The 14,331-nt window shown below is 43.3% G+C and overlaps 1 protein-coding gene across 1 annotated transcript in view; it reads right to left on the reverse strand.

The window, feature by feature from the left end:
• CACNA2D4 (calcium voltage-gated channel auxiliary subunit alpha2delta 4) overlaps positions 1-14,331 on the reverse strand; it is a 128,513-nt gene that overhangs the window by 90,268 nt on the left and 23,914 nt on the right. Inside the window, exons 11-15 of the mRNA XM_062616599.1 lie at positions 7,574-7,687; positions 6,411-6,489; positions 4,245-4,378; positions 1,645-1,722; positions 476-556 (exon numbers count right to left, since the gene is read on the reverse strand). Coding sequence (XP_062472583.1) covers positions 476-556; positions 1,645-1,722; positions 4,245-4,378; positions 6,411-6,489; positions 7,574-7,687 — 486 coding nt within the window. The remainder of the gene's footprint in view (positions 1-475; positions 557-1,644; positions 1,723-4,244; positions 4,379-6,410; positions 6,490-7,573; positions 7,688-14,331) is intronic.

A 14,331-nucleotide genomic window follows, 5' to 3' on the forward strand; every position in this document is an offset into this window, starting at 1 on the left:
CTGATCTGGAGAAAGGAACCTCTGGGCATGAGGCAGAAAATTTGGCTCTCTGCAGTCCATTCAGTCCTCAGTTTTTCTGCTAAGTGAAACTAGTTTAATTCTTGCCAGCTGGTGTGGCAGCTTTTGTGCACTGAGAACTGGATATAAAACTTCGATTCTTCTGAGGTAGGCTGTCAGATCTGTATCAACTCCAAGGGATCTAGGTTAGTGACCATCAAGATGCAAACACTCCATGATGTGTTACCCATCTACTGGATCATCTGGGACTTGGGTTTCTGAAGCAGCACAAGAGCTTCTAATAGTGAATGATTTCCCATGTGCTATATAGAAATCACACATCACCACATCCAGCATCTCTTGCTTCACACTTACAGTTCTTCCTACAGGCAGAGGAATGATTTTTCAGTCATGCCCTTGGAAGAATGACTGGTGACTTTGCTGTGCAAAACAGTAAATCCCTTTATCTCAGTCTTACCTTATACCGTGGAGCAAGTTTTAACAACTCCCTCAGTGGTACATCGGAGCCCACCACACCCAGGAGAATGCCATGAGATCGCTTAAAAAACAAAGGAGAATCCGTTTTCAGAAGCAAGACCTGGGTAGTTTTCTACCTGAATACACATTATTGTGTTCCTATGAGTCTCTTCTGTATCCTCTTCAGGCCTGTGTGAATATGTTAATTGAAAACCAGCTAGCATACTTTAAAAAACTCTAAAGAGCTTGCTCCAGTTTTTATGAAAAGGAGTATTTCTACCCAGCACTAGTCAGCATCTTTAACTATGGCTCAGAAGTAGCCTAAAATCACTGAAAACAAGTTTTGAGGGAAACCCCCTCAGTTTCAGTGTATGCAAATATACAGTAACAACAAGGCAATCACGCAAAACAACATGGATTGTTTGATAGCTTGGGTTGATTAAACCAAATGCCAAATCAGAACTGTTAACCTAGGAAAAAGGAATGACCCATAAAATGGAGAACTGGTTGTTTAATAAGTGTTCAGAGAACACAATGAGAAAACGACACACAGGATCTCTCACTGCAGTGCTGTGGTTAAGGCCAGCCTCAGGTGGTGAAGGCGGGCAATTGTTTTTAGGGCCAGGAGAAGATACAAAAGGACACAGGCATTTTAATCTGCTGAGAAAGTCATTATGGCAGGAAGGTGAGACCAGACAAGTTGGAAGTGGAATTTAGACACCAGTTTTTATTGCAGAATGAGAAACCACAATAGAGAGGTCAGGGCTGGATGCCTTTCTTCAATGATGCTTTTGCCAAACACAGGTTATTCCGCTCATGAAAAACCATCCATATGAAACGTAAAGGTCTGCAGTAAAAAGCACAGACTAGGCAAGGCAATGATCTCTTCCAGCCTGAAACCTTATAGGTTTGTGAACGAGGCTCAGTCTGAAAATGGAAGGGATAAAACAGGGGAAATATAATGTTCAAGGGGTATTTTGAAAAGACAGTATTCCAGCTATCAATTTTGTCAGATAAATTGTCAGCTGCCCTTTCTGCCAGAGGTCTACCGCAGTCTGTAATGGCTGGCTGTTCTTTCAGAGACCCATTGGCTTTAAAACCTTACAAAGGTCTGCTGTACCCTTTTCACCTTTGCTGGCTGAAGGAGAGGGAAGCCTGTGTTGCACTCACCGTCTCGTTCTTTTTGCTGAAGACTGGCATAGCCACTGTTGTCATGAGCAACAGACTTTGAGCCTGAGATGCAAAGAGCTGCCACAGAAGAATGAGTCACGTGTTAGCAAATGCAGTACCACAGATAACCTGAACGAAAGGCACTGGAATTCCCAAAGACCCCTGATGCTGATTACAAGTAGCCATCTCCTTGCCTCCCACAGCCCTCTAAAAACAGATGACAGCACTTCTCAATACTCTGTATCCAAGAGGATCGTGGGATGGATGCTTGCTCATGAGGGGTGATAATGATGGGATGAATGCCAATGAAGTGTGTTGAAGCAAGAAAAATTAAAGAGCTGCTACAAAAACCTGCAGAAGTGGTGGCACAATTTATACCCACCACGCATTGGGAGTGTAGACATGAGCACTTATACAACAAGTGTGAAAACCACCAAAACAAGGAGTACAAGATAGAAAAAAGCAACACAAATATGAGCAAAATCACAAATAAGATGTCATCTATATTGCAGACACATAAATACCACAAATGAGAAACACCAAAGGCAAATATTTAAAGGGCACAAATACACACAGGGCCTGCTTATATATACTTGTTACTTAACCATCTAAGCTTAGGAAAAACAGAGACAAATCATGATTCAAACAGATCATGGTGAGCTATCTCTACAGGGAATACAGGACATGGACATGTAATGGGGAACAGATACTCTCAGTTCTGCAGAAGACAGATGCTCTAAAAGCACACATGAAAGGAGGAAAAAGAGCAAGACACATGTGAAGAAATCTCCCAAATATGCCTAGCCATCAAAAGAACTTAATTGCTCAAAGCCAGTAGCACCTCCCTTTCATCTCTTACTTGGTCAGGTAAGTAGTAAGGCAAGAAATTACATTCTGTCTCCATTATTATACATGCTAGGAACCATAACAGAGTGAGTCAGTAATCTATAAAGTCACGTGAAGGAGACTTGAGCTTGGTATCTTGAATTACTGGTCTAGATTATTCTTTGTGAAAACTTTCCATTCACAGCAACACTCACACTAACTAACACACAGCAAGTAAACTTCTCCAGCACTTAGTGGATATATGGAGAAAGAGATACAGTGAACTAAGCTACTGCACAACACGGACACCCCTACCTACTCTGAACCAACAGCACAAGCACAGCTCTCCAGTACATCCATCATTTCCTCTCCTCTTCCTGTGAGTGTAAGAGGACTCCTCCATTGCTGCAGCCCCCACCCCCCTCCAGATGTACAGGCCAGCTGTGGCTGTGAGCACTGTCACTGACACACCAACTGGCACGAGGGAAATGGCACGCTCACAAAACACAGGGGTGCAGTTACCTCCTCAGACTGTGGCAGCTAGTGAGAGACACGGACGAACAGATGAATGAATACATGAATGTAGGGGTGAACCAAGGATGGGAGAGGCTGGGGCAGAGGAATAAAATAGCAAAACAAGCAGCAAGAGAAGAGATGCAGCAAGAAAAGAAACGCAACAAACAAGTCCCTGTGGCTCCCTTGGGAAGTGTGACACCACACACTGGTGCCAGGGGTGGCATGCCTGCTGATAAAATAAACTTGCTGGGTTTAGCAGCATTTCTGGAGGTTTTGCTTTGCACACTCAAGTACCATGTCCTCAGCTCTCACTTGGCACAGCTTCTGCAGCAGGAGATATTCTCATGTCATCCTCACTGAGCTAATGGGCCATGGCTGCAGCCTCAGTGGTCAGCCACAGCACAGAGGTGGGGGATGCACAGCCACAAAATAAGAATTATAACTTTGGCAATGTAAAAAGGCATGGAGACAGAGGTTGAGGAACATCTTCTATCTGGGGAAGTGCAGGGGAAGGCTCCTTCAGTGAAGGTTTACTCTTTTGTCCTTCCCTTCACTCCTTTAAATTTCCAAGCTGCCTTGGCAACACAACACTATAATAGCACTTGCTCGTGGTCCAAATGTCTTCACATATGGAGGCCTGAGACAAAGCAATGGGTATTGGGAGTGCTGACTGTCTGGTCCTTTGCCACGCGTCCTTTACCCACAGGGCTGAGTATAGGGCCACTGCAGTGATATTAGGACCTGCTAGCTCAAGGAAGTGAAGAGTGAGCCTGCTTCCCAAACTAAGATCTGTACCTTTGAGTGGCAACCAGTATACATTTAGCTACTGGGCTGGAGGAAATAAGTCTCTGTGACCCATATCCTGAGCTGTAAATCTTTCCTGTGAATAATCCCTTAGAAGGCAACCTGCTTACACGCAAGCACTACTTAAATCATGCTGTACCTGTGATTAGCCCTGGGCTCCCTGGTCACTGCAGACTCAGATCTGAGTCTGCATACACATCTCAACTCCAGCACTGAGCAGAAAAGAAATACTGTCTCAGCAGTGCCAGAGCCCAGTAATTTCTACCAATCAACCAACTTCTGGTTTTACATAAATTTCAGGACTTATTTAGATTCTGATACACATAAGATATTTAGATGGGAATCTGGGACAAGTTATATGCTTAACGTACTAGCTGGGTGTCTAATGCCTTTGCCAGTTTGGCCCATAGGCCCTACTGTTTGTTGACTTAAAGACTTGTGCTGCAAGTCCTTACCGCGCTGTCCATGTAGGCTTCAGTCCAAATAATGTCATGGTCGTGGTTGATGACCATGGGGCGGCTGAGGACATGCAGGTATTCCATCACGTTCTCCTGGACATCTGCCAGCGTGGAGATCTGAGTGTAGTAGCCTTCATGGAGAAACAGAGGTGTGAGTCACGCTGCTCACATGTCTTCAGTATTTTAAGTGAGAGTCTGTGCAAAGCTAGAAAACTAGATGTCAAAGACTATATACCCAGATGGCTTATCTGCTCTTTACAGAAAGTGCCTTGACATGCCTCGTATCCACAAGCTTCTGTGGACACGTGTTTCTGTGGAAATCTAGAGTTTCAAAGGATTGGCTCTGTTCTTCTCAAAATACCAGACCAATGCACAAGACCGGAGTCTGGATATCATGCCAAATAGATGTAAAATGTTGCTTTGGGTCTTAGGAAAATCCTAAGTAAAAAAAAAACCAACCACCAGTAATCAGGCTGCCTTTGTTCTTGAAGGCCAGACATATGCAAACAAAGTATTCCACCAGGCTACCCACTTACCCTGCCCAATTTTTATACTAAGCCCAAACTCCCAACTTACCTTCCAGATGTTTTCCAGCACACTACTCTTCAGTCTGCCTAGCTTTACATCCAAGGATAGTGACTACTTGCATCTACCCATTGGAAGCAGAACCTAAAAGTGCAAGTTACCTATTTTCCTCTGCCCCTGCAGATGGACCCATGCCAGTCTACAGCAAGGAGTACAGGGGAGGAAGGTTTTCAAGTTATCAAAAGGTGCTTAAAACTATCTATCTGCTTAATGGGTTAGAAATGTTAACACAGTGTAATGTCACGATTCTTGCTTCTCACCACGTGGAATGGATTGGTTGTGCTTGGCATGGGACAGAGTATGTCTGATAGATGGAAAACACTACCATGTGAAAAGGCTCATGATCTGATAAGCTTTGTGATGTGGGAACAGATTTAGTGTGCTTGAAAACAAGGAGTACAAGAGCTATACAATGTGCTGAAGGAGAAGAACCAAAATCAGTGAGCCTTGTGCAGAGCTCAAGTCTGGTGAGAATTCAAGTGCAAAGAGCACATTTTTGTTTTCTGGTTATTCAGGAGAATACATTCTCACATTTTATGGTGAACCAACAGCGCAGTGAACTCCCTGTCACTAATCCTAGGTCTGATCATGCAAACCGAAATCTAGGTTTTTGTTGCATATATCAAAAACTAAGAGTTTTACATGTGATTCAGAGCGCTAATAGACAAACATTTGAGCCTTGGATGTCTCCAGCTCACAGACATTCTGCAGGCTAGCAACTCTTGTCTGTCAATTATTTTCAGTAGCAAATGCACCCACGCATTTCATAGTCTGCTGGAACCACTGCTCAGACAGGAAAAGAGTCAATATACCTAGCTAGTCAGCCCCCAGCTTCAATCTTCCCTTCCTTTCCCTGTTTAAGCAGGATACTGGTGTAGCAAGCATTTCTGACTGTCTCCATGCAGGCTGAGGCCAAGTCATGCCCAAACAGCTTTTCTTTTTCCCCCCTCTCTACTTTTACCCTTGCAGAGCCTGTTAAGGCTAACTGGACTTTTTAACTGGCCCCAAATGTATAGAGGTGACTCACTTACTCTGAATGGATTTTCCCATTCATGCCGTATTCAGAATATTGGGTTTGTGGTGGGATTAACAAGCTATTCTGGTACCTTGGTGAAACCATCGGCACACAAAAAATTTGGCCAGTATATAGGGGTTAACCTGCAGACCTCATGAAAAATGCTGTTAAATCTTTAAAGAAGAGATATTAGTTTTGTATCTCAGCCAAAAGATGTCACAGGCTTTCTGACAGAGTTTTAGACAGATTGTCAAAAGCCAGCAAGTGGGACACAATAAGCACAGGGACTTAGATGGACTACAGCCAGCATGAATCTTGGTCATAGTGTCCCCTGGCACCGTGACAGGAAAATGTGGTGGCTCAGCACGGAGGGCTTGTGTTAGTTGGACACAGTCACTCTGAACATGGACTAGCAGGGTTGTTTTTTCCTTAGGTTGCTTTCCAGCCAAGGGTTCCTGGGCCCCAGGCTGTAGTGTCTGAACTGTATAGGAGTCCAGGGCGCTGTGGCTGCAGTCCATACATGGTACATGTGATGGGGTCAGGGAACTGTTCCCATACAGCACCTTTGTTGTTGCAGGCGATCCATTTCACGTTGGGGGCAAAAGTGACCTCCCGTCCAATGAGGTAAGTGAAAACCCGGACCTGGGAACAAGAATGCAAAGATAGAAGAATTAGGCTGCAATGTGCTAACAAACCCAAATGGCTGAGGTTTAGCATCCTGCTATGCGCTAGTGTGAATGCTTGTTTGTGGTGCATAGCAATAGCTCTGCCTTCACACAGAGACAGGAGCCTCTTGCTCTATTTGCTTTGCATTTTGTGGGCTGGAACTTGATTTCCATTTACAATAAGCCCAGAAAGCCAAGTAGCACCCAAGGTCATTTGAATAACAAGGCAGAAGTGCAAATTCTGTTTGATTTTATGATAGCAGCTCTGCCAGGCACTCAGCAGCCACATGCAGAGAGGTTTATAGCTCACAGGAATCTTTTACCCAGGGGAACAGCTGGCTGCATGAATCATTTAGAGAAAGCTTCACCATTTCTCCTGTGTTTGACCAGCAACAAAAGAGCCAATCCTGAAATAAACTGCTTTAACAGCCGCGTGCTCTGGTCTCTCACTGGGCTGCTTCTCTCCCTTTGCGCATTGCTGCTGTCTGGGATGAGGTAAGCAAATAAATCATGAGGGTGTAGGATGAACCCTGCTTTATTCTTCTTTCACAGTCTGCTTTGCTAGTACAAGCCTGTAATCGTAGGCCCCAAAGTAAATAGGGCTGGAAGACATGTAGAGATTTTGCCTGGGCCATTCTTTTGCATATCGTAAGAACTGGTAATAGCTAAACCTTTCCCAAACAGCATCAGTTATAAACAGTCTTGGATGGGATTAAAATACCTTTTCTTCTTTCCAAATTATTTTGAAGTACTCAGCTTAGTCTTTACCATTTTATCAGGAGAATGTTTTGATTGTCACACCTTTAGAAATCAAAGTGTATGAAAATATAATAAATCTTCACTGACCTACAGTTACCCATTTGTGATCCTACCACCTCTAAAACCGCCGCAGCAGGCTCCTGCCTGGCTGCTTTGCTTTGTGTTTACAGCTGGATGCATGTGGGTATCAAAGGATGTGAATGCTCAGCCCTGCCTGACATCCTGGCTCACGCTCTTCCATTCCCACCATAGCAGGATAGCATCTTTCCTTGCCCTTTCCATTTAGCACTTCCCAGACAAACCTTCCGATCTGGCCAGTTGTACTTTTCAAACACAGCTTCATAATCCTCCACTGCTCCGTCTGTAATCAGCATGATAGCTTGGTTACACAAGCCTCCTTGACCAGCCTCTCTGAACTGCAAACAGAGAGGAAGAGCATCAGTTACCTCAGCACGGGCTGTTTTTGTGTAACTGCAGCGTATTTGTTCATGGTGGGCCAGATCCTGACCTTCCTTTGTAAACCTAACGCTGTGCTTAAATAAAGACCGTGCTTGTATGCTGCATATAATTGTTTTATTTATACAGCCCTACCTAGCACAAGAAGACAGAGGAGACTCTACAGAAGTAAAATAATGAGGAAGTAAGTCCTGTGGCGGAAGGGTGCGATTCCCTGCTGCCTCACATCTTACAGTCACATTCGTTTACGCAAACAACTATAGGCTGACCATAAACACTGCAATTCTGATTTGACAGCAATAACTGTCACTTTTTATGGCAGAAAGCATGACAGGAGGAGGAAATCAGACTCATTATTTCAGGGCAAATCCATCAATCTGCCAAAAAACAGCAGAGAAAGGCAGGAGCATGTGAAAAATAAAAGAGCATTACTGCCATCAGGGCTGAAATAGGTTATTAATGTGCCAGATAAAAAGGCCATACACTCTAATGACAGATGACCTGTTATCTGTGCATAAGTGATATGTAAGGTAGAGTGGAGGTATTCTGGGACTTTGGTATAAACGTTGATGCGTTAAGAGGTGTTGAATGGGCACTGAAAAAGCCAGACCCTGCCTGTTTAGCCAGGAAAAACAGCCTTCAAGTGCTGCTTATCTCCTGCGCCTGCCTGAAGAGCCATTTGCCTCTTGGTTCTCTAGAGCCGGTGTACCTAAGAGCACAAGTGTCTTACGCAGCACCAGCACAGGTACTGAATTAGAAGTCACCAGAGGAGGCAGCAGAGGCCATGAAAGCACAAAACCACACAGCCACTTTGCTGTGGCTCTTAGCTCAGTGTCAGCCTGTGCTTCTCCCTGCAGAGCATCTCACTGCTTCTGAGCATGGAAAAGTCTAATCAGCAAAGGATACAAAAACTGATGCAGAGTAAAAAAATATGGAAAGAGGAAGATACAACAGCTCTGCACACAAGATTAATGAGAGGCAATGGCATGAGATAGAGAGCATATGGAAGACTAACTGAAGGGTGACTAATGTTATATCAAACACAGCAGCAATTTTAAACTGGAGAGGGTAGTTATATCTTATAAATGAGGAGAAAGGTATCCAAGTGGCGAGACTAATTACATAAAATGAAAGCAAGCACTGAGTAGGAGGACAAGAGCACAGGATGCAAACTGAGACTTTATAGATGTTTTAAGGTTCAATTAACAAGTCCCTTCTGGTGTGGTAATACTTTGTTAGGACAGAAAGCAAATGTCTTTACTAACATAGACGGTACTGTGGTTCCGCTGTAGATTAACATCATGACCATGGATACCTGGTGCTAATATCACCATAATGTCTCCTTTCACCACTATTTATGTTATCAGTCTTGCCTCCTTCAACACTACTCTTAACATCACTGAAGTACCTGTTACTCTACTGCAGTAGGTATGGATTCAACAGCTTCTGAATGACCACATGTGTGAGCCCATTTCTCCCTGTTTCATGTATCACTGACCAGAATAGGTACAAGCGATCATGAAAGAGAAAGGTGGTGTAATAAGGTCATTCCTAACTAGCTGTTCTCAAGCAAAACATCTGTGTGAATTCCTGAATCAGGATGAGGTAGTTGGACATGCTCTGCCTCTTTTGTGACACCACAGCAGCACACTGAGAGGGGAAACAGAGTGTACCTCTGTTGCTGTGGTCATGCCAACCCAACAGTAGGGATCTCCCATATCTTTCCTTACAGAGTCCCTAAGATCTGACATTTCCAGTCATCCAAAAAGCTTCTACACCTTGTTCTATAAAAAAAGCCTGTCACTGCCAGCTAGAGGGTAACTGAAGCTCCAGAGTGAGTCAGAACATGTGTCTCCCCCCTTCAGCAAGGAGACTCAAGGCAAAGGCTGAGGATGAACAACAGGAACAAACATAGGATGTGCTTAGGTGGAAACAAAAGGGGAAAAGCAGTTGATAGCTGCATAGGAGTCTGCTGCAGATCATCAGGTAGGAAAAAGACAAGGAGTCTCAAGTGAGTTGTTTCTAGGACAGAAATCCATTACGTGCAGATTACCAGAGAACGGGGCTAGTGTGAGCACCCATTAAGGAGGCATAGGGTTATGATGGTGCAGGAGATGCTGTCAGAATGAGGTTTAGATCACCGATCTGTGAACCTTGTAGTTACAAAAGCAGCTTATTCCAGTCTGTTGCAATCTACAATGTATATTATTTAGACAGTTGTTAAATTAACACTTAATTAAGGTCATCCGCCATTTCAAACTACTTAAGATCTCTCTTCATGTAGCTTACTTCAGACCTCATAATACTCAGATACTGAGAAATTAGATGCTGTATCAGAACCAGCAATCTCCTAATTACAGGAGTAGATGGTATTTTCAACAGGGAAAATGAGATCATCAGTGTCATAGAAATACAGATTAAAAAGACAGATTTAGAAAACAAATGAACAAGAGGTAATCCCTGGCTTTTAGGTCCTTTTGTGGCTGGCTGCAGCTGTAGCAAATGATCTGACAGCATTCACATCAGGCTCTGAGCATAATTTCCTACTCTGACTGAAATCTCAGGAGCATGAAGGAAGGGGAGAATGGGAACAAGATGTCCGCAGAACAGGTGCCTGAATAGGTGCGGGCTAGAGCTGCAGTCGGCAAATAAGAGCTGAAGCTATGTATTCTCCCATATAACTTTGGTTGTACTACCAGGAGTAGCAGGCATGATCTCATTAATTCACGGTCAGAGTCTCTTATACTCCCTTGTTTGCTCACTGTCATTTACTTTGCAGTTATAGCCAGGCACAAAAGTTACTAGTGAAGCAATAAGAACATCAGCATAGCTCAGTGATGCACAGGCATGCATGCGGATTATACACATCAGACTGGATGACGGAGCAGCCCCTCTTCATCTCCTTCTGCCCCATTCTTACACAGACCTGCCTCCAGAGAGGCCTCTGGAATTACTGAAAATTCAGGCTTAGTGGAAAGTGTTTCATGGGTAGAAAATTAGCTGAAGAGAAGAAAACAGAAAGCTAGTGAAGAACAAATGAGAGATGGCATTAAGCAAAATGGCATAAACTGGTAAACAGGAAATCCTGAGCTTTGCATGTCCTGAAAACTATGCCGCAGAATCCGGGTCTGTAAAAATGCAAGTGGAATCAAGAAAAGATTTACAAATGCTCAGAGAAGAAACAAGAAAGGGAGTAAAAGGAGTATGTTGCCAGATGATAAACAACAGAGGGAAATGGTCAGGCAGAGATGCTTTATAGCTGTCATACTTCATCATCAAAAGGACAATATTGTAATGGCTGTGCACACACTGAAGTGATAAGAAACAAAGAAAAGAATTAACGAATTACAGGCAGGGTCACAAAGTGGTAGGGTTAAAGCAAAAGTTAATTGAAAGCATTTGAATAATCTCTGCTCAGCAGGAAGGGAAAGAATTGCAGAAGGTGTTGCTGAACTACTTGCCTTGTGAGCCGAGACCTGACCGGGACTGACATCCCAAAGGACAAAGTGGGAACGAATAGAAAACTTGTGTTACAAGAAGGGGATAAACTAGGTGGGTAAATTGTCCTTAAACATTTAGCACATTGCTAGAAAGGTTAGTAGCATGGTCCTCTTGTGAGCGTGCAAATGAAATGCTTCCCCACACAGGTAGGGGATAAGAGGCCACAAACTCCGCTTACTCCCATCAGCAGATGGGCTCATTCTTTTCATGACACCAGTTTGCTCAAGTTACATAATACATCTCACTGAAGTCCAGTTTTTTACCAGTTTCACCACTTTATTTTTTTTTTTTTCACCTATAGCCTTTTTTGAGTGACCTACTCATAAACAACTTCAAAATCTATGTTATTTCTGAGTTCAACTGCCACTCAAGGTACACATTAAACCAGCTTGGCATTAAGAGGAGGCACCATTCCAAGGTGACCTCAGAGAGCAAAACTTGGGGTTTCTTTTCCTCCACTGGGTCAGAAACCATCAGCTTTCAAAACACCTACTTAGTCTGAGAATTACCCTGAGAAAGGAGGAGCCATAAGAGTCACAGATTTCGTATAATCTAATCCTAATTCTATTCTTACATGACAAATATATGAATATATTTATATCACTCTCTGACATAGGGCTGCGTTTGCATATGTATATACGTACGCACATCTTTGGCATGCCTATAAAAATATATAAGTATCTTTTCAATTGATGTACATTGGAAAGGATAGTCAGAGGCTCGAATACAGAACAGGAGGCTGAATACTGGCTGAAGAGGAATACCGCAGAGGCGGATCAGCTGTACAGGAATTAACAATGTGACAGTGTCTGAAGAAACATAGCTGTTGTCTTACATTGTGTTAAGAGGACTGTGGTGTGTAAAACAAGGAAGGTGATTATTCTGCTCTGCTTAGCACTTGATAGCTCTCAGCTGCAGCACTTACATACTGGTGGGAGGATGGTGTTTCAGGAAAGGCAGCCTAGAAGCAGCCATGAGGAGAGCAGCAGCCAGAACAAAGGGGTATAAATCCTACAAGAAAAGGGTGAGAGGACAAGACGTGCCAAGCGTGTTGAAAGGAGAAGGCAGTGGTGAGAGAAACTAAAACTTGATAGACAAGGAAGGAGCTCACTTGACAGAACTTTGAACCACTTTATGAATGTATGCTTAAGACCACAGTATCCCTGGCACGCAGATTTTATTGAAACCACTTGGTGTGTGGCTAGATTGAAACAGAGAGTTTAAGTGGTTTATTGAGCATGGCTGAGAGGGGCAGAGGAGGCTCTGGCTAACCATTCTCCTGAAGCTATTCTGCAGATTGCGTCACAGATTAAAATATATCCTGTCTACCCCAGAACAGAACGGAGGAAAACAAAGACAGTGAGAGATTGTGCTCTTCTGCAACCCCTCTGTTACTCATACCTCACTGAGTGGGTCTCCACTGGGCTATTAATTCTACAAGCAATTGGACTGAGGAAAATTACCAGGGAAATTTTGTAATCACTTTCATTACAGATATTATTACTGGTTGTCTGTTGTAATCAACAAAACCTGTTTCATCAGTGTGATGTAGCAATTTTCATTTTCATTCCCTTGCGTATGCTCCTGTGGACAATAACAGGACAGTCTGTGAGTAACAGCTATGACTACAAGCTTAGAATGTGAATGTTGTCTGACGGGAGGGGGGTGGCCAATTCCGCCAAAATTCCCCTTTCTCCTGTCTGCATGAATGCAGCAGCACAGATATATTTCAGGGCACACTGATGGAAACCATTTTCCTTTCCTATTACTGATACAGAACTAAGAATCTCTAAGATTTCAGAGAGTCCATGAAGTATAAGAGCACTTGGCAGGTGATACCCTTTTGACTCAAGTTGTGATGCTTGCTGAGCCTCGGGTCCTCCAGCTGGTGGTATCAAGACACTCTCTAGGTGAGTCCCTAAATAGGGAAGCTGATGTTTGGGGAAGGCTGTTGTAGGACAGCAGACATGTTTCTGTACTTGCATGCCTATGTATGTGCATGATGCTGCTTGTGCACTGAGACATCACCTCTGTCTCTTCTGAATGTCATCAGGCAGACAGAAATCCTGGGATGAAGTTGCAAAGTGCTACGTTAGATATTAAGAAATCATTCTTTCCTCTGTTGGAAAAATTGTTTAAATATTGTGATTTATATCTATACAGGCTCTGGATCTTTGTTTTTAAAGTTCAAGTTAATTTTGTCATAAAGTTCAAAGCCACACGTAGATAAATCTAGCAGGCCTCTAGTCCATACAGTTGTTCTAGGTTTATATCATTACTGCCTCTTTGGTCATCTCAAGTATCTTCCTCCAAAGATGTTGAAGCATTACTACTAGGAGTGCTGCCAGCCTATGACTGCAATGCCAAAGTTACACCACAGTCTTCTCAAGTTGCCATTAATTCCATTATGCTTCTGTAACCACTGGCAAATCAGCATCACCCACCACCATCCCTGGGTTCAACTCTGATCATGCTTGCACTGGCATAAATCAGGAACAGAATTACCATACCCAACAACAAACTTAAACCTTCAATTTGTAAAATAAGTAAGACTGGAGAATCCTTCCCAGGGTGTCAATACCTCTAGCACATTACGATTAACATCAATATCATCATTATGGCCACTAGCATCATAGCGTGTACATATATTTGTCAGCCCCAAAGGCACTGGCATCTTTAGGCCAACCACACTATACACAGGGCTACAAGGAGGTGGGGTGCTCAGCTGGTTCTTCGTCCTTTTTTGCTAACCTTCCTTAAGAAACAGAGTTAAATTTTATGTTTACCTCCAGACTACTGAAGTCACAATAGTTCACATAAGGCAATGAATCATTTACGATTCTTATCACAGGACATGATCAGACTGACTGATTAATTCTTCTGTACCAGTGATTTCTTCCCCAAGCACTGACACTCAAAGTGACACTGAAATAAACCTGAAGCCTGAGAATAACGTTTCACATCTTCATCATCATCTACTTATCAAGGCTCACATTGTAATAACATTACTTATGACTAGAACTGTCACCCTCAGCTGATCAGTTGTATTTTATTGCCACCATCTATAACCAAGGTGCCTGAGCAATGCCCAGTTGTGTGGCTC

Source organism: Pezoporus occidentalis, unplaced genomic scaffold (assembly GCF_034315485.1).
Source record: "Pezoporus occidentalis ecotype Australia unplaced genomic scaffold, CSIRO_AGI_Poc_V1 ctg19, whole genome shotgun sequence".
Taxonomy (NCBI): Eukaryota; Metazoa; Chordata; class Aves; order Psittaciformes; family Psittacidae; genus Pezoporus; species Pezoporus occidentalis.